At 37.9% G+C, this 21,531-nt stretch overlaps 1 protein-coding gene and 1 pseudogene across 10 annotated transcripts in view; one reads left to right on the forward strand and one right to left on the reverse strand.

Annotated features, from left to right (window-relative positions):
• Positions 1-21,531, forward strand: part of CCDC88A (coiled-coil domain containing 88A) — a 172,798-nt gene that overhangs the window by 113,307 nt on the left and 37,960 nt on the right. For 7 of the 10 annotated variants that reach the window (XM_027865057.1, XM_027865058.1, XM_027865060.1 and 4 more), the window contains exons 17-18: positions 1,005-1,146; positions 11,360-11,524. In XM_027865057.1, coding sequence (XP_027720858.1) covers positions 1,005-1,146; positions 11,360-11,524 — 307 coding nt within the window. The remainder of the gene's footprint in view (positions 1-1,004; positions 1,147-11,359; positions 11,525-21,531) is intronic. The other 3 variants (XM_027865059.1, XM_027865051.1, XM_027865056.1) reach the window with 1 other exon arrangement.
• Positions 9,204-9,523, reverse strand: LOC114045203 (annotated as a pseudogene).

The raw sequence follows: 21,531 nt of genomic DNA on the forward strand, positions 1-21,531 counted from the left end.
TAAATTGGGAGCTATGCTAGCTATTGTGGGGTTTAGTACAGTCCCTGTCCTCAAGAAATTTCAGTCTAGTATTGTTAATGCAATGAAGTTAGGGTGAAAGGATGAAATGTATGCAGGTAGAGTGAGCATTAGAGATGGCCTCAAGAGTTTTTGCACATAGTTCATTGAAGATAGTATTTGAGAAAGTGCTGGTATACTAATTAAACTAGTCAGTATGTGATGATTAAGAGGTTTTTGTATGGCCACAGTGTAGGAGCAGAGACCAGTGAGACTCCTTGAGTGGCAACAGGGCCATGTTCTCAGTCTGAGTATTTTCCCTTTGTGTCTGTACTTCTGTGTGGTGTGGCTAGCCTTTGATTTTGTGAGGAAGAAGGTTTGCTGGGGACATGAATGATACGTATGTGTCCTCTAGCTTGTTTATGGGGGTCCTTGATAGTGTGGTTGTGCTGTCCCAGAGTCAAAACATAGATCACATTAAAAGGGAGGCTGAGTAATATCGAGCTCTGTCTTAGTTTCAGTCTAAACCTGTGTAATCTGACTTACTTCCCATTCACTGAGAGAAGCATACCCTATCACAGGGACTAAGTCATAACTAATAAAGAAGAGAGCCTTTGTTTTAAAGTACTTAGTAATAATACAAGGCACAGTGTGTTAATTTTTCATCAGCATGCCCACTCTTAACATGTTTTTGCAAATACAGTGTTTTAAAATAAAACAACAATTTATTGAGTACCTACTATGTGCAGGACTAAATCTTTTTATCACAAAAGTCCCTTTTGACTTTCTTCTTACTAGCTAAAAAAGAACAGTGTACTGAGAAGTTTGTGTTTAGAGTACAGTTTCTCAAATCAGTGTGATGGTAAAAACTGTGAAGTAGAACAGTGTGCTTTCATGCTGTTACCTCAAGCCTAATGACAATTTAAAAGGAGTTAGTCTATTTTGAAAGACTGATAGCTATCATCCTGAGCTGATGGTTAAATGATTTGTTCTTCTGTTGTGAATAGTAGATACAAGCTTTTGGAGTCAAAATTAGAGTCCACACTAAAGAAATCCTTGGAAATAAAGGAAGAAAAAATTGCTGCTTTGGAAGCTCGATTAGAAGAATCAACTAATTTTAACCAGCAACTGCGCCAAGAACTTAAAACAGTAAGTACAGCATATAAGTTTTTTATTTAAATTTAGAAGATTTTATATAAGTTAAGTTAAAAAATGAAGCACAGAAATCTAAATAATTGTCTTTTTTCCAAAGCCAAGAAGAGGTGTTAAGGTATTTTTCAAATACTTAACATTGATTTTACTGAAACCTATTAAAGTAGAGTCATAGAACATCTGGAATAGTTTTATTAAGAATAAGATATTTACTTTACTCTTTGTAGTATTTTTGTAACAAACTAATTACATAGATCAGAATATGGAAGATCTAGACTGGAGTAAAACTTCATTACTTTCAAGTATAATTTAATTGCCTTGATATTTACAGTATTTATTTGTACATGTAAACCAGAGACTAGGATTCATACTGCGTATGGAAAGGGAACAAAAAAATAAAAAACTTAAAGCGTTATGTAAAATATACAGACAGAGTCTCACAATTAAGAACGTGAAAGCAGTGTCTTAATTTTAGAAGGTAAAGAAGCTATTAAAGTCAATAGACATTAAGAGTATGTGTAATAAAAGAAAGGGGATAGACAGTTACTTTCGAAGAGGAGATAATGTGGTCAAAATAAAGTATCAGTAAAGAAGCAAGGAATGTATTCTTCCAACTGAAAAACTCTTCTTAGGATGTACACATTCATTGCCTTTCACATACAAACACAATATGATTCTTGAAGTACAGAAGCCATTTCAAATCTAATAAAGTTAGGAGACTGGGGGATAAATTACTATAAAATATAGTTGCCAAAAGGGGAAGGAAATTAAGGCAGCCTTCTCTTGGCATTCTAATGTTAAAAGCAAGAAATTTGGAAAAGTCAGGATCTCAGAACATGTATTGGACCACCAGCCTAGTAGTTTAATACCAAATTTCCATCTCTATTTTGTCATCCTTCTCTGTTTTCTCACCTCATTACAGTACTCTACATAAGCTTTCTTTAATACTGCACTATATATTGAAACATGTTAAACATTTTCATACTTGGCTCACTGTAAATCTTAAAACGCATTGAGAAAGTTGTAATAAATATTTTCTGGGAAAATAAATGACAAATTCCCTATTCTTAAATACTGTTAATGGGGCTTGGAATAGTTGCTCTTCTAAGCAAAGTATAAATTGATGAAAATTGTTAACTTAACCAAAGTAATAGTATACCGGAATGTAATCCTACATTGCCTCTATATGTTAAAATTCTTCTTTTGCTCCAGAGTTCAACTCAGGTGCTACCTCTTTCATAAATCTTCCTTGATCCCTCCCAACTGAAAGTATTCTAACCCTCTTTAGGTTTTCCAAGAGTACTTTTAATCTCTTATTTATTCTTACTACACCCTACCGTGTTTATACTTATATATCTACGTGTGTCTCTGTTGAAATGTAAGCTTCTTGAGGGCAGGGACTGTGTCATCTTTTAACTTTGGATCCCCAGTACATCACACAGTGAGTTACCGCACTTGAATGTTTGTTGACATGCTTTTAATTTCTTTTTTGTAGATCTTTGCAGTTGCAAAACTACTCCATTGGGAACAAACTTGTGGAGTAGGTAGGCTGATAGTTTGCTGTAGTGCAACAAAGTTTAGCGCGCACACACACACACACACACACACACACAGAGGAATGAACCAAAAATAGATTTTTGATTTAAAAAACCTAAGTTCACATAAAAGCTTCTTTTTAGCCCTGTGTGCCAATTATTTGATCTGGCCCCATCTCTGTCATCTGTAATGATGGGTATAATAATACAGATATACCTTGGAGATACTGTGAGTTTGGTTCTAGACAACTGTGGTAAAGCAAATCGAGTCACACAGATTTTTTTGGTTTCCTAGTACATGTAAAAATTGTATTAACACTGTATTGTAGGCCATTAAGTGTGCAATAGCATTATGTCTAAAAAAATACACGTAACTAAAAAACATTTCATTGCTAAAAAATATTAACTATGATCTGAGTCATAATATTCTTGGTGGTGGAGGGTCTTGCCTCAGTATTGATGACTTCTGATTGATCAGGGTGAGGGTAAGGTTACTGAAGGATGCAGTAGTTATAGTAATTTCTTAAAATAAGACAAAAATGAAGTTTGCCACATAGATTAACTCTTCTTTCACTTGAACACTTAAAGGCACTTGTAGGATTACTGATTGGTCTAATTTCAATATTATTGCATCTCAGGGAATGGGTAAGCCTGAGGAGAGAAAGAAAGGTGGAGGAATGGCAGATTGGTGGAGCAGCCTGAACACATACAACGTTTATTGTTTCAGTTCACTGTCTTATATGAGCATGGTTTGTGGGACCCCAAAACAATTACAATAGTAACATCAAAGATCACTGATCACAGATCGCCATAACAGATATAACAATAGGGGAAAAGTTTGAAATATTGCAAGAATTACCAAAATGTGACACAGAGATACGATGTGAGCACATGCTGTTGGAAAAATGGTACCGATAGACTTGCTCAATGCAGTTGATACAAACCTTTAATTTGTTTAAAAAAAAAAAGCTATATCTGCAAAGTGCAAAAAAATGAAGCTCAATAAAATGAGGTATGCCTGTACATGAATTACATACCTAAGATAGTTTGGTGAGAAAGGCACTTTTGAAACCTTAATAGTTATATGAATGTTTTTATTTCCTCATTTTACACCTGAGAAAATTGAAGTGAGTGGTTTACAGAATCACGCCACAAGAGTCATTACAGCAATTTGACTTGAGTCCAATTCTTCTGATTCTTAAACGTAGTGCTGTTTCAACAGTATTGTGATGTTATAGAACCAAAGTATCAGTTGTCATAATGGATTTCTTCCTTCAGTAACTGTTAAGACGAAGGAGCCAAACACAGAATGTACCAATTTGTGTTACTGTCAATTATAATATTAAGCAGTTGAGCACTGAATAAAAATGGTTGTGATGGATATTGCTTTTGAATAGGACATATGATTATAGCTCACACTTTAGTATTAGCTTGAGGCCAGAAGACTTTTTGAAGGGATCATTCAGTTAATAAGCATTTATTAAGCACTTGCTATGTTCCAGGCACTGTGCTAAGTATTGGGGATACAGTGAAAGGCAGAAGACAGTCCTCACTCTCAGGGATGTCACAGTCTAATGTGGGAGACAACAGGTGAAACAACAATGTACAAAAAAGCTATAGGTAGGATAAATTGAAAATAATAGAAGGAAGGCACTAGAATTAAGAGGCATTGGAAAACCTTTCTTATATAAAGTGGAGTTAACCCAGACTTGAAGAAAGCCAGGAGGATGAGAAGGTTGACTATTCTAGGTATGCAGGACAAGCTAGTAAAAATGCCTTCAGTTGGAAGATGAAGTGTCTTATTCAAAGAATAACAAGGAGATCAATATCACTGGATCACAGAGTACATGGTAGGGAGTAAAGTGTAAGAAAACTGGAAAGATAAGAAAGGGATCAGGTTATCAAGGTTGTTGAATGACAGAGGAGGTCAGATCTGCAAATCCAAAGATTTATTTGACAGATGAATCAGGATAAACTGTCCTCAGGAGAGATGAGTCAGAAAGACCTGAGATGATGAGAACTTGCACAAGGCAGTTGCAGTACCAGAGGAGCAAAAGAGGGGATATGTACAAGAGATGCTAGAAAGAGAACAGGACTTTGCAACTGATTGATTATGGGAAGTGGGAGTTGATGAAAGAGATTGTAAGCCTGCATGACCAGGAGGGTAATGGTGGCTTCACGTAGTAGGGAATTTTGAAAGTGGGGAGGGTTTGGGCAGAAAGATAATGAGTTCAGTTTTAATTATGTTGAGTTTAAGATGTCCATGGGACATCCAGTTTGAAATGTGCGCTAGGCATTTGGAGATGTGAGTCTGAAGGTTATGAGAAAGGTTGATTTTCATCCATCCAACTCCACTAGCAATTGCTTTATTATATCTCTCTTCCTTTTTGTAGCTAAACTTCTTCCGAGAGCTATTTACAACAGATTCCTCCACTTCCTTTCCTCTCATTTTCTTTGTCAACTCTCTACAGTCTAGCTTCCAACATCATCATTCAACCAGAATTACTCTTTTCAGGATTCTGAATGATATAATTGCCAAATCTATTGGCCTTTTCTCAATACTCATCCTTCTTTAGCTCTCTGTAGGCTTGACACTGTCAATCACCCTCTTCTCTTTGATGGTCTCTTCTCTCTAGGTTTTCAGGACACTGTGCACTTCTGGTTATCCTCCTACATGTCTAACCACTTCTCAAACTTGTTTGCTGAATCTTTATCTAGGTCATGCCAGCTAAACATGGGTGTGCCATGAGGCTCTCTTCGGGTTCCTCTTCTCCCTCTCTACTATTTATTTCACTTGATATTCTCAACATCTTCCGTGGGTTGAATTATCATCTTTATGCTGATGATTCTCGGATTTACTTCTACAGTCCTAAACTCTCTGGTGACCTCTGGTCGCATATTTCCAATTGCTTTTTGGACATCTTGAACTGGATATCCAGTAGACATCCTAAACTGTAATGTCAAAATCGAACTCATTATCTTTACCCTGAATATCTACCCTCTTACAAACTTCTGAACAACTGTTGAGGGCATCAATATCCTCCCAGTCCCCCAGGCACACATCCCAGGTGTCATCCTTGACTCCTTGCTCTCTCTCACCTTACTCCCCCCCCATTCTAATTCATTGCTAAGATCTGTTGTTTTTATCTTTGCAACATCACCTGCATGTTCTCCCCTTCACTCTTCTGACACTGCCACCACCGTGGTACAGACTCTAATCATGGCTGGACTATTAAAATAACCTGCTGATTGGCCTACCTTCCAGAAGCCTCTCCCCCACTCCAGTCCATGCTAAATCACAGATATAACCCTTTCTCTCTCTCTCTCTCTCTCTCACCCCCCCCCCCACACACACACCCTCTTTATAAACTCCAGTGGTTCCCTGTCACTACCACCATCAAATATAAAAAATCTTTTTCAAATTTAAAATCCTTTATAACTTTCTCATTCCCTGCTCCCCCTCCCCACCACATACACACACATCTTTCTAGCCTTCTTATATTTTACAGCCTCACCACATGTGTTCTGTGATCCAGTGACACTTGCTTCCTAAGTTCCTACTGCAAGACATCCCATTTCCTGATTCCATGCATTTTCACTGGCTGTCTCCAATACCTGGAATGTTCTCCTTCCTCATCTTTAGGCTTCTTCTATTTCTAGCCAAAATTCTACCTTCCTCAGAAAGCCTTTAGCCATCCCCCTTAATTCTAGCACCTTCCCTCTGTTATTATTTCCAATTTATCCTGTGTATCGCTGGTGTGTATATAGTTGTTTGCATATTATCTTCTCCGTTAGACTGTGAGCTCCACAAGAGTAAGTATGGTTTTTTACCTTTCTTTGTATCCCCAAGACTTAGCACAGTGCCTGACCCGTAGTAGGCCTTAATGTTTAATGACTCACAGAATAAATTGGTGTAAGAATCTATGAGAGGTGATGAGATCACAAAATGATATAGAGAGAAAAGGGAAAAAGGGCTCAGAGTGTTACAGGATACCTACAGCTGGATAATGCAGAGTTAAGAGAGCGAGTGGAAAGAACGTAAAGATACATATTGTCATCAGTCTTTTCACGGAGTTTAGTCACAAAGAAGAGAAGAGATATAAAATGATAGCTATGGGGTGGACCAATCAAATAGGGTTGTTTTAGAATGGGGGAGACATGGCCACATTTATAGACAGTAAGGAAGGAACCAGTAGAGAGGGAGAGATTGAAGATAAATGAGTGGGGGGGGGGGGTAAGAGAGAGAGGGCAGTCTGCTGGAGGATGGAATGTGATCACTTACTCAAGTAGAGGGGTTTGCCTTGACAGAGAAATGGGCCTCTTCATGTGTAACAGGGATAAAGGAGGGGATAGAAGCAGAAGGCAACTAAGCTATGTGAGAGAAAGAGGGAAGAAGTGGGAGTTCTTAGGGATTAACTTCATTTTTTTCAGTGAATTAAGAGGCACGATTCTCAGCTGAGAGGGTGGAAGGTATGGAAGATTTGAGAAGAGATGAAAAGGTTTGGAAAACCTGCTGTAGTGAGCAATAGTTAACTAATTAGGGCAATGTGAAAGGGTTGCTTTGGGCATTTTTAATAAAATATTTATTGGGCATTTTTAATAAAAGAATTTGAGGGCAGCTAGGTAGCACAGTGGATAGCACACTGGCCCTGGCATCAGGAGGACCTAAGTTCAAATCCGGTCTCAGACTAGACACTTGACGCTTACTAGATGTGTGACCCTGGGCAAGTCACTTAACCCCAATTGCCTAGCCAAAAAAAAATAAATAAGAATAAAAGGATTTGAGCAGATGCACATCACTTTTGGAGAGGGGTGATACAAGGTTATTTACCAACTATTTTTTTGAATTATAGGAAATCAGATTGTGTACTTCTCGTTAGAGTCCATTCTTTTGCCTTTTTGTATTTCAAGTGCTTAGCACACAGCAAATTAATAAATGTTTATCGATTAAAATATATTAGAACTCAATAGGTCCCAAGAAAAGAAAGTTTCCAGTTTTAGCGCAATTTAATTTGGATTATTTTTAAACCAGAAGTTTCACTATAATTAATTTTACATGTATGTCTTTTTAAAAAATTTAATTCAAATCTATTGGACAAGTAAAAGAATAATACATAGAATGGGGTTCTTGTCCTTCATTCTCAGAGAGGACTAAAATGACATCACTATGTCAGAGTCGAGTTACAGTGCGCCCAACTGTGGTTGATCTGACAAGTACAAGCTCAGAATGCTGTACCACAGGTCAGTCACAGATAGTCCATGTGAACATTTGGGGTGGATTCTCTAAATTAGCGCATCTCACATTTCTTTCAAGCAACTACAGTTCTGCTTTGCTCATAGAGCACAGCACCTTCTCTGATGAGGGTATACCATGCTGGGTGGTCCTGTGCCAGTGTCTCCCATGTCACACAATTCCAAAGTTCTTAAGAGAGATCTTCAGAGTATCTTTGTATCACTTCTTCTGACCACCATGTGAGCACTTGCCCTGTGTGAGTTCTCCATAAATGGTCTTTTAGGCAAGCATACATGGAGTATCTAGAATAGTACTTATAGGATATAAGTTTTTAAAATATAATTTTGATAGCAGGAGAGTTTTTGTTTTGGCTTTGTATCGCCATTGTCTAGGCCAAGGGCAGGGAACCTGTGACCTTGAGGCCACATGTGGCCCTCTGGTTCCTCAAGTGCAGCCCTTTGATTGAATCCAAACTTCACAGAACAAATCCCCTTAATAAAAGGATTTGTTCTGTAAAACTTGGACTCAGTCAAAAGGCTGTCCCCAAGGTCCTAGAGAAGGCCACATGTTGCCTCCAGGCTGCAGATTCCCCACCCCTGGCTTAGGTTGAGAGAGTGCTGCAGTCAAAGGAAAGGGTTCACAAGTGTTAAAAAAAAAAAAAAATCCATAGGGATAAAATAGAGGTGAGAGCAATGATCAGATTGAGGGCAGAGGTATGTTATGGAGCTAATGATAATTAATATGGTAACAGTGAGAGGCTTTGTGGTGTAGTGGGTAGAGCTGGCTTTGGAATCAGGAAGAACTGGTCTGTATTGACTATGTGATGCTGAACTTATCCTGTCAGTGCCCCAGTTAACCTATTAAATGAATAATTGGCAAAGCAGGGGTTAATTTAATTAATTTCTTTAAAGGCTGCTCAAAGTTTATTAGTTTCCATTGAGTACAAAGTAAACAAGTTACTGAGGCTGCTGGAAAGCACATAGGTGATTCAGATAATAAAAAAAAAAAGCCCAGGCAGTAACAGTGTGGTTTCTTTTACTCATTTTTTTGGTGTTTTGCTTTTGTTTTCCTTAAATAAAAAAAAAAAAAAAAACAAACAAACCACACACACACACACACACACACACACACACACACGACACAACTACTTCTGCACTCAAGCAGCCTGTCTATTCTAAGGGAATAGGTGGGAGAGGGAAAGGGGGGGTGGGGAGGGGAAAGAGAAATGGACTCTGATGCCTAGCATGCTTCAGAAGTGGGGGGAACAGCAAGGAGGGCGCTGCTGCTCATGCAGAAGCCCCAGTGCTGGTCGTCCTGGGCTTGCTGACATGCTACTTCCTCATGGCCTCCTGAGCCAGGTCACAGGAGTTCCTGAGTGCTCTGGGGATTCCAGTACAGGTGTCATGAATGGATGACTTGACTTCCCGAAGAAGAAGCTTGCCCACCAGTGGCCTGTGTCTGATTTGGGAAGACCAGGATGATGGGGGGTCGCTTCCCCAGAACACTCCGCACTTCCACAGGAGCTGTTGCTGGAAGTGGAACCCAGACGCCTTCGGTAGTAGTCATGGGTTGCTACGAGTGAACCGCTGGACAAGATTGCTGCCATGTTGCTTGTTCTTGTTGTGATGATGTAGACCTTAGCGGCAGCTCCGGAGCAGCCATTGTCAGGCAGTGGGCTGCAGCAGACGGCCACAGGGGCCTGGCTTGGGAGAATGGGGCTCTAGGCCATAGAGAGCAGGGGCTAATTTAAATTGGTAAAAGGAGTTCCCTTACTAGGTGTTTCTTACACCAATGAAATCATAACTGTGGTTTAAAATGATGATTAGTATGATGGCTAGCATTCTTACAGTTTTAAATTTTAAAAATATTTGTATAGCTTTTAGGGTCTTGCAAATTGCTTTATGTACAGTATTTCATTTGTCCTCACAACAACTCAATGATTTAGGGGTCTTTTGTTATCTTTATTTTTATAAATAAGAAAATGACCTGGTATAAAGAAGAATTAGAACCTGGGTCATCCTGACCCTGAAGGCCAGCCCTCTGGCTGTAAGACCACACAGCACCTCTCATTGGGCAGGCAGTGTGATCCAGGGGTAGAATTCTGAATTGAAAATCAGAATACTGACTCTGTTCTGTGTTTGTGGAAGTCACCTTGGGCAAAGCGTTTTACAGCTCTGTGGGCCTCAGCATAGTCATCAGTCAAAATGGACTCAGTGACCCTTGAAGGAGGTGTTCGCCATCTTTCCCAATCCCTGTTGGCTCAGCCATGGAGGGTCCAGACAGGAAGGACCTCAGAGATGGTTTAGTCTACTCCTTTCTTTGAGGACAACATGAATGACTTATCCAAGACATTGAGCAGACCTAGGCCTAGAGTGTAGGCCTCATGAATCTTAGCCCATCAGCACTTTGTTTCCTCCTACACAGACCTGAGGGCAGCTCGGGAGCTCCCTAGTACATAGAGTGCCTGCCCTGGAGTCAGGAACTCTCATCTTCATGAGTTCAAATTCAGCCTTTGATACTTACTAGCCATGTGACCCTGGGCAAGTCACTTAACTCTGTTTCCTTCAGTTTTTCTCATCTGGAAAAAGGAACTAGAGAAGGAAATGACAAACCAGTCCAGTATCTCTGCTAAGAAAACCCCAAATAGGGTCATGAAGAGTTAGACAAGATTGAATAAATACTGACCTTAATAAATACTAACCTAGCTCTTATCCAGAGGTTCCCAAACTTACTTAGTTTATTGCCCCCTTTTAAAAAAAAAAAATTACTCAGCACCTCCCTGGAAATCTACCTTCTTTAACTCAATGGTTTTTTGGAATTTGTGACATTTCAAAAAAAATATTTAAAAAAAAATTTTTTAATGATGTGTCTTAAATTTAATAATTTATTGTAAATTTGTGGAGGTTTTTCTTGCATTAAAATTTCAATGATGCAATATTGCATCATGTAACCATAGAGTATTATATTGTAGACAAGTCATTACATGCCCATATTCATGCCAATGTGTGCTGGACTTTCCAACAGTGGACAACAAGCTTGCCTGTTAACACTTGCTTGTTAAGACCTATTGGCGGGCTTGATCACTGATCGGTTATTACTTGCATTTTGTGTGTTTATTTGGAAAATAATGTAATCACTATGACTTTAACTCTGTTACACAATAGATGAAACCTGTATGAATGGTTTTTCAAAATTTTCTTCTCTTCTTTCTGTATGCTTCCACCACGCATTTATTTTTATTCAACCCTCCCCCCAAATTGCACCTAAGGCGACTACCCCCAACCATCATTCCAGTACCCCTCTGGGGGCAGTACGGTCCATTTTGAAAACCTCTGGCCCTAGCAGAATACATGATAAATATGTTCATTTGAACCCACAATCAGGGGAATAACTTTTAAAGTGGGTAATTTTTTCCATTTAAAATGTTTTGATGATGTTTTAGGTGAAGAAAAATTATGAAGCTCTTAAACAAAGGCAAGAGGAAGAAAGAATGCTGCAGAATTCTCCTCCAAGATCTGGTGATGATACTAAATGGGAAAGAGAAAGTCAAGAGACAACTAGAGAGCTTTTGAAGGTTAAAGACAGATTAATTGAGGTGGAGAGGAATGTAAGTATATTTTTGTTTTATTAGAATTTATTGAATTAAGCTGTATAAAAGTTAAAGATTTCTTAAAGTATAAATCAGGAAGTTTACCTAATTTTTCTTCCTTTACTACTGCATTTTTAAAATATCTATTATAAGTTTTACCAAATAATCTCAATATTCTTAAGAATTTACTTTAACAAAACTTTTTGAAAGTCAAACAGCAAATTGAATGACATATTTCGTGGTAACAGTAGTTGTTATTTTCATATATTAACTTTTCTTCCAAGTCACTCAATGCATTTATTTTTTAAATTATTTTAGAAAAATACTAAAACTCAAATACATAATAAGAAAGAAAAAAGAAACATTATAAACTTAACCGTAAAATAACAAAAAAACAAAAACAAAAAAATGTCATTTGCACAGCAGAACATGAGAGGATTTAAAATATCTAGCAATAACTTGTCATTTCAAGAAAGCCTATGTATTAAATATTGTGCATTATGTTGAAAGCTGTCCATTTTTTCTTTGCTTCCTTGTAGGTTTTCTTTTGTTCTCTGCTGTACATTTTTTACTTTGTTTTTTTTTCCCCCCTCCCTTCCCCCCAGCCCTCTCCCCCAAGGCTGCAATTGAGCATTGGATATATTTACATGTAGGTATTGATAGATATACATACATTTATACATATATCCACATACATACATATATAAACACATACTTTCCATAAGAGATTCTAGTCCTAATCTTTGTATTTATGTTTATGCATATCTTTTTTTTCCTATCTCTCCTAACTCCTCTACTTTAACTTCTACCTACTACCTTACCCTTCTATTACCTAATCTACCCCCACTCTAGCAATCCCTCCCTTAAATCTAAACCTCCTTCTGTATCCCCCTTTAGACCTGTTCCTATACTCTCCCTTCTTAAGATCCCTCCTTTATCCTCACCTCCTCCCTATCCTCTTAGAGTTTTATTTCTTTCTAAATTTAGAAGATTTTTATACTCTTCTAAATGTATGTATTTTCCCCTCTTAAATCCATTCCTGATGAGAGTAGGTTTCCAGAACTAACAGCACACCTCCACTATCTAATTCTTCTGTATTGGTTCTTCCTCTTGCACCTCATTTGTAAAAAACAATTATTCTTTTAGCTGTATTTGAATGGTTTTACTTTTTGAAGTCATATTGTACTCAGGTCTACCCCAGTCTACCTTATAAGTTGTCTAACTACTAATAACAATCTTAGACGTAAGTTTTACATTTTTTCATACATAGAAGGTAATTCTATCCTTATTTAGTCCCTTGTAATTGGCCATTGGTATGTACCTTATATTTCTCATGACTCTTGTATGTTAAATCTTCTGTTGAGATCAGGGTTTGTTTTTTTAACAGAGACCTGAAAGTCTGACAGTTGATCAAATGTCCATTTTTTTTTTTCGTTTAGAATTATGCTTAGCCTTGCTGGGTATGATATTTTCGGCTAGAAGTTCAGTTCTTTTGCTCTTCGATATATAATGTTCCAAGACCTGCGATCTTTAGTGTCACCACTGCTAAGTCTTGTTCATGATTCTAATTGTGGCACCGTCATATGTAAATTGTTTTTTTCTTGTTGCTCACAATATTTTGTCCTTGATGTGGGAATTTGGGAATTTGACTACAATATTCCTGTGAGTTTTCCTCATAGGATCCCTTTCAGGTGGTGATTAGTGGATTTTTTCTGTTTCTACTTTCCTTGTTCTAATGCTTCAGGTCAATTTCCTTTAATTATTTCTTGTATTATTATATCAAGATTATATTTTTGATCAGAACTCTCAGGTAGTCCAATTATTCTTATGTTTTCTTTTTTTTTAATCTGTTCTCTAGATGTTTTTCTTATGTTTCACATTCTCTTCTATTTTTTCATTCTTTATATTTTGGTTTTTCATTTCTTCATCTCTTATAACTTCACTGGCTTCCCCTTGCCCAATTCAGATTTTCAAGGGATCATTTTCTTCCTTAAGATTCTGGATCTCCTTTTCTTATTGATTGACTTTCTTTTCATAATCTTGTTTTTCTTGTATTGTTTTTTTCTTATTTTTCTTTTTAGTTTTTCCTCAATCTCTCTCATTTGATTTTTAGTCTTTTTTAAGTTCTTCAATGAATTCTTTTTGGACAGGTGACCATTTGACATTAGTCTTTGGGGTAGAAGAGAATTTCTTTGCTTCAGTATCCTCCTCTAAAGACACACCCCATCCTCTCTGTTCCCCTAGTAGCTCTCTGTGGTTGAATTCTTTCTTCTTTGCCTGTGCATTTTTTTTTTTGTAATAGTTTAGTTTTTATAACCACCTCTAGTCCTGAGGTATGGGGGATGGTGCCTCTGGACTGTAATCCTCTTCAGTTGTCCTTCTCACCTTGAACTCAAACCAAGACCTCCAGTCTGCTGTAAGTGCTCACAGCCAGCAGTATCCTGTCCCACTGCTTTTGCACTCACCTGGTCTGTGCTGGTTCCTTCTCACCCCCAGCTGCAGCACAGCTAGGTCTGGTGTTCTCAACCAGTAGAAGTTCCCTCAATCTTCCCCAGGTCAGATGCCCAACTCCCCTCTCTGTCCTTAGGGTAAAAGTTCCTATGGCTGAGAGGAAGGCAGCCTCCCAAACCAGCTAACCCCAGGGCTTGCTGCTTGTTGTTAAAGCAATTTGCCACTTGTTGTTAAAGTAGACCTTGAGATTTGTCTTCATATCTTCTCCAGTTGTCCCAAGAGGACCCCTCTTCTGCCCCTACTCTTATTTGTTTTCACAGATATAAGTTTGCCCAGAGGTATTATTTTATCTCTTTTGTGGAGGAAAATCTTGAGAGCTTGAAATTTTCTGACCTACTTCCATCTTCCCAGAATCCTCTCTCACTCAATGCATTTATAAGAAAAGTGCCATTAAACATCTGAGAAAGCCCTATTCTGATGACTCATTGTAGTGTGGAAGTTATTGAGGATATGGATGCATTGATGGACAGTCTATATTTTTAGTCCAAGAACCTGTCAAGCAAGGTTTGGGAGAAGTTTATCACCATGTTGAACACAAGGTAATGAATTATTCAGCCACCACAACTCTGAGACCATCTACTACTAAGCCAGAGAAATTATAATCGTTGTCAACGGAGGGAGTGCCAGAATCACATAATCTTTTTTTTTTTCTTTTTGGTGAGGCAATTGGGCTTAAGTGTCTGAAGTTGGATTTGAACTCAGGTCCTCTTGACTACCAGGCCAGACCTCTATCCATTATGCCACCTAGTTGCCTCTCAGAATCACATAATCTTAAGAACTAGAAAAGAATTTAGAAGCTTTTCTTACCTGTATATAAACAGGAATGTCCAAAGAGGCTAGCTTCTGCTTAAAAATCTACAGTGAAAGAAAACTGTACTATTTCCTGAGGCTTCTTATTCCATTTTGAACAACTCTGATTATAAATTTTGACTATAAACGCTGATTATGAGGATGTTTTTCCTTTAAGCCTAAATCTTCATTGCTGCAACTCTCATGCATTGTTCCTAGTTTTGCCCCTTGGATCTAAGCAGAACAAATGACAGCCTTTCAGATATTCTAAAACAGAAGTACCAGGCACCTCCCTTTCAAGTATTCTCTTCTCTGTGCTAAACAGCTTCAGTTCTTTGAACTAAACCTCATATAGTATGTCTTCCAGTCCCCTCACCATCAACCAATCAATCTTGCAAGCCACATTCTTTCCAAATCTTTCCCCTTTTGACATTAACCAAAGAATTCTAAATTACCTAATTCCCTATCCATTGCTTATAGAATGGTCTCAAGATAGTTTTATAGGTTTGGGATTACAATATTACACTTTGCTAATAAACACCACAATATGAAATACTGTGTACTCTAATATAAAAAATGATTGTTTGTTATTTCAGGTTTTATAAAACAAATTATTTCCGTATTTTATCAATTGGATTACTGTACATTGCACTCAAAAGTCAAGAAATACTTGCAGTTCTTTATATATCACACTGATGTGTTTTAGTTCATGTCACATATCAATAATCTCATAACCTCAGTGAAAAGTTGATGACATACAGGTATTACAGAAGAATCCATATTGGAAGAGCATTGACAACTGAAGTCAACTCACAGTTTAAATAATGTAGTTTAAATTGATAAAGAAAAAGTTGAGAATGGGGAATAAATGAAACAGAACTTCTCGTTATCTTGTTGAAGTTAATATACATATTTTAAAACAAATGATAAATAATGGAGTTGACAGTTTGACTGTGACAAACTCGTTCTTTTACTTTGTAAATATGGAATTTTTTTGTTCTTAGTTACTAAGTTTAGATTAAATACAGTCTAAAAGAAGAAAATAAACATATTATTAAACACTGGAATTGAATAACTTGTTTTCTAACTGTTTAAACCAGATAAAGGCATATAGATAATTTCACTTTTATATTTTGATGAATCCATAATTTCATTAGACAAGATGCCCTTTGAAGACTCTTTATGGTTGTAGGCTCTCCATCTTCTAAGATATGACCGCTATCCATGCCTCCTTATCCTGCAACCTGTATCCATGTTCTTCTAAAAATCCTTCATAGAGCATCTACCCAATTAATTGAAAGCTTTATTCTAGGTTTTATAGTATACAGAGTGTCAGAAAAGTCAGTGTAGTTTGAAAGTATTGAAGCTTAAAGCTACCCTATATTGTGGCTTCCCATTTGTTATCCTTTAGTATTTCTCTTCGACTTAAGCACATCTATTTCCTACATGAAGCCTTTTTTTTTTTTTACTACTTCTTCTATGTAAGTTATCATTTGTAGTATCAACCAAAAAGCATTTATCCACTGACCACATTCTTTGTAACATGCGCCACATGTGCTAGGTGCCAATACAAAAGTAAGATTGTCCATGTACTTTCCGGTTTAACAGATTAGTAAGGAAGATATATAAAATAAATATACAATGATGGTGATGAGGCATTAACAAGAGAGGGAATAAAGAAAGGCCAATTGATGTGAGCCCCAAAGGGGAGCTAAGGATTTGAAGAGGCAGAGGTGAAAATGGAGAACATTTCAGAATTCAGCTATAACCCATGGAAAGGCAAACAGAAGAGAAAGATGGATTGTCATGTAGAGGGAACAAGTAGACCAGTTGGGCCACAATGTAGAATGAATGAGGAAGAGTAGAGTATAATCATATTGGAAAGATTAGGTAGGAGATTTTGAAGGACTTTAATTGACAAATGGAGTTTATACTTTATCCTAAAGGCAGCAGGGAGTCATTGAAGTTTTGTGAGCAACAAGTATTTATTAAGTTCCTACTAGATTTTGAATAGAAGGACTTGGCTTAAGATCCTGCCTCTGATATTTGCTATCTTTGTGAAAGGCATTTAGGTAGATTAAATACTTGACCTGGAGTCAGGAAGACTGGAGTTTGAATCATCCCTCAGTTACTAGCAGGACATCAGATAATTCTAGGGGTCATAAAACAGAGGGTCTAGACAGAGAGGATAGTTAATGAAGAGAGTGAGAGAAATCTTTTCTGGAAAGGGGAACAAAAAATCTTGTTTAAAGAACTAACGAATAGTATTATTTGAAGGAGGAATCTATTTGAGAGGAAAACAAAGGGGGAGAGTAAATTAACCAGGCTTTGTATAATCAGCCAAATATATCTATATGCAGAATATTTTAGAGAACTGCCCCATTTTTAGGGAATTTAGAGGAAATCCCTCTACTGTTTGGCTTTTGCATGCAACTTTCACCCAGACTGTAGCAAACACTTTTTAAAAAATTATTTATATAGTTGTTTTTACATTGCCAGAATTTCTCCCATCATTCTTCCCTCTTTCCTCTCTTAGAGAGCCATCCCATTTAACAAATAGTATTTTTAAAGGAAAAGAAGAAAAAAAATAAATAACTGATCAGTACATTTCTGTATTTCTAGAACAATTCTGCATTTCAGTAAGTATATCAGTATTTTTATTAGAGTTCATTATCCTCTCAAATGGAAATCATTTTCATAAATGCTTTTTTTAATCAGTACATCAAAGAAGTGTGAAAATATGTGCAATGTTCTACATCTATGGACCTCTTTTCTTGACTCTAACATAATGATGTCATTTTGGTCCTCTTCTAGAATGAAAGACAACAACCAACCAACCAATATTGTCTGCAAAGTAGTGGGGTTGGGAGTGTCTTTGCATAGCTCTTCTTTGAGAACATGCTTGTTTTTTCTACTTTTGCAACATTCACTTTTTATTGTTCAGTGGTTGATTTTTCCATTTGTATCGTTGCGGTCATTGTGTATATTGTTTTCTTGGTCTGCTTACCTTACTCTGCATCTGTCAATATGTCTTTTCATGCTTCCATATGGTCATTTATTTTCTTTGTTTCTTATAACACAGTAATATTCCATTCCATTTGTGTACTTAGTTTTCAGTTCTTTGCTAGTACAAAAAGTTCTAGTATGAACATTTTGTTGTATTTGGGGTCTTTCTTTTTATCAGTGACTTCATTGGCATCTATATCTGGTAGTATAACCTCTGGGTCTAAAATTATGGACATTTTAGTTACTTTATTTTTGGAAACACTTTTTTCTTATTTTTTTTTATTTTTAACATGTGTTTTTAAAACTTTGGGTTACACATTTTCTCCCTTCCTCCCTCCCCACCCACTCTCATTGAAAAGGCAAGCATCTGGGTACAGGTTATAGATGTGTAGTCATGCAAAACACTTCCATAGTAGTCATGTTGTAGAAAACTAAGTATATTTCCCTTCATCCTATCCTATCCCCCATTAATTCTATTCTCTCTTTTGACCCTGTCCCTCTTCACAAGTGTTTGCTTCTGATTATCCCCTCCCCCAATCTGCCCTCCCCCCTATCAACCCCCTGCTCTCTTGTCCCCTTCCCCCCTCATTTTCCTATAGGGTAAGACAGATTTCCATACCCTGTTGTGTATGTTATTCCCTCCTTAAGCCAAATCCTATGAGAATAACATTCACTCATTCCCTCTCACCTTCCCCCATTTCCCCTCCTCTGTAAAAGCCATTTCTTGTCTGTTTCATGTGAAATAATTTACCCCATTCTCCTTCTCCCTTTCTCCTTCTCCCAGTATAGTCCTCTCTCACCCCTTAATTTTATTTTCCAGACATCACCCCTTCATCTTCAACTCACCCTGTGCCCTCTATCTATCTATCTATACATTCATATACTTTTTTTCCCTTTCACTACCCTAATACTGACAAAGGTTTCATGAGTTACAAATATCTTTCGCTGCAGGAATGTAAACAGTTCAACCTTAGTAAGTCTTTTACGATTTCTCTTTCCTGTTTACCTCTTCCATGTTTCACTTGAGTCTTGTATTTGAAAATCAGATTTTAGATTCAGCTCTAGTCTTTTCCTCAGGAGTGCTTGAAAGTACCCTATTTCATTGAATGACCATTTTTTACCCTGAAGGATTATACTCAGTTTTGCTGGGTAGGTGATTCTAGGTTGTAGTCTTATCTCCTTTGCCCTCTGGAATATCATACTCCGTGCTGTCTGGTCCCTTAATGTAGAAGCTGCTAAATCTTGTGTTATCCTGATTGTGTTTCCACAGTACTTGAATTGTTTCTTTCTGGCTGCCTGCAATATTTTCTCCTTGACCTGGGAACTCTGGAATTTGGCTACAATATTCCTAGGAGTGTTCCTGTGGGGATCTCTTTCAGGAGGTGATCAGTGGATTCTTTCAATTTCTACTTTGCCCTCTGGTTCTAAAATATCAGGGCAGTTTTCCTTGATAATTTCTTGAAAGATGATGTCTAGGCTCTTTTTTTAATCATGGCTTTCAGATAGTCCAATAATTTTTAAGTTCTCTCTCCTGGATCTGTTTTCCAGGTCAGTTGTTTTTCTAATGAGATATTTCACATTCTCTTCTATTTTTTCATTCTCTTGGATTAGTGTTACAGTGCCTTGATTTCTCAAATTGTCACTAGCTTCCAGTTGCTCCATTCTAATTCTTAAGGAAGTATTTTCTTCAGTAAGCTTTTGGACTCCTTTTCCATTTGGCCAGTTTTGCTTTTTAGGGCATTCTTCTCCTCATTGGCTTTTTGGACCTCTTGCCATTTGGGTTATGTTATTTTTTAAGGTGTTATTTTCTTCAGTATTTTTTTGGGTCTCCTTTACCTTCACTCTCAGTTTTTCCTCTGCTTCTCTTACTTGCTTCTCAAAATCCTTTTTGAGCTCTTCCATGGCCTGGGACCAATTCATATTTTTCTTAGAGGTTTTGGATGTAGGAGCTTTGGCTTTGTTGTCTTCTTCTGGTTGTATGTTTTGATCTTCTTTGTCACCAAAGTAAGATAATATAGTCTGACTCTTTTTGTGCTTCTTGCTCATAATCCTGGCCAGTTACTTGAGTTATAAACTCTTTGTTAAGGTAGAGGTCTGTTTCCAGTGTGGAGAATGTACTGTCCCAAGCTTCAGGGTTTTTGTGCAGCTGTTTTCAGAGATACTTCTAGGGACCTGTAAATTTTCAGTTCTTCCAAGGTGCTATGACCAAGGGCAAGGTGTTTACTCCTTTCCTGGCCTGTGCTGTGGTCTATGACTGACAGCAAGCACTCTTTTCTGTCTTGGAACTGTGAGCATTTCCTCTCCACGGCCACTATAAGCTCCACCGCGCCAGCATTCCTCCTTGCCTCAGGACTGCCACCCTGAACTATGACCCAGATGCAAGCACAGGCAAAGCAAGAGAATCCTGCACCAGCAGAGAGATCCCTGCAATCCCCCTCTGATCAACCACTCGATTCCCCCCTCTGTCTGTGGACTGGAAGCTCAGGAAGCAGCCACTGCCCTGGGGCTGAGCTCAGGGACTGGGGCTGGAACCTCACCGTGCTTCTCTCTCACCACTGCAGAAACAGACTTTTCCCACTGACCTTCTAAGTTGTCTTTGGCCTTTACGGGTTGAGAAGTCTGGAACCACCACAGCTGCCTGTGATTCAGTCCTCTGAGGCCTGCTCAAGGTTTGCTGCGGCCTGCGCGCCCACGCCGAGCTGCGCTCCTCTCCCCACCCGGCATGATATGCCTTTCCGGTCCACCATCCAGGCTGTCTTGGGCTGGAAATTTGTTTAACTCTGTCTTTTTGTGGGTTCTGCTGCTTTAGAATTTGTTTAGAGCCATTATTTATGGTTATTTGGAGGGGTTTGGGGAAGAGCTCAAGCAAGTCACTGCTTTTACTCTGCCATCTTTTATTAGAAACACTTTTGATGAGCCTGAGCCTCCACATTTTCTGCTTGGTTTCATAATGTTCATTAGGATTTTTAAAAGAAGGTCATCTCTAAAGTCACTTCTTCTAAGGCATTTTCTATATTCTTAAAACTCATTGGAAACACTTGGTTGGAGAAGAACTTTTAATGCTATGTTCTACCAATCTGCCAGTTCAGATCTACACTATATTCTTCTCTTCATTATATTTTTAATCCTGTCTAAGATCTTGCCTTCAAAACTCAAGCTTTGGATTACTCCCATCATCACCTGCCTTTGTTCCTACTCACATGTTGTTAAATGAAAGTGGAGAAAATTATGAAATTATGCTGTCTCCACTACAAGTTTATGGTATGTAACCAGACTCATTGTGGGAAGGCAATCCAACCCTTTTATACCTCTCTAATAAATCTACTGTCCCACTTGACACTTACTAGCTGTGTGACCCTGGGCAAGTCACTTAACCCCAATTGCCCCCCCCCAAAAAAAAGAGAAAAAAAAGAAATAACTGAAGCCAATCACTAAGAACTTTCTTTTCTCCCCTCATCTCACATCACTTCCTCCACCATGCTGTCATTCACTCTTGTTTCACATTCAAGAGGATGTACTCTTACTTGCCAACACAAACCCCTCTACTTGCACAAGTGATTACATTCCATCCCTTCTCCTGCAAATTGCCCCATCTCTCATACCTACTCTCACTAGTCTTTATTTCCCTATCTACTGGCTGCTTCCTTACTGCCTGTAGACATGCCTCTATCTCCTTCATCCTCAAAAAATCCTCACTTGATCTATTTCTGCTAACTTCC

Source organism: Vombatus ursinus, unplaced genomic scaffold (assembly GCF_900497805.2).
Source record: "Vombatus ursinus unplaced genomic scaffold, bare-nosed wombat genome assembly UNPS02014778.1, whole genome shotgun sequence".
Taxonomy (NCBI): domain Eukaryota; kingdom Metazoa; phylum Chordata; class Mammalia; order Diprotodontia; family Vombatidae; genus Vombatus; species Vombatus ursinus.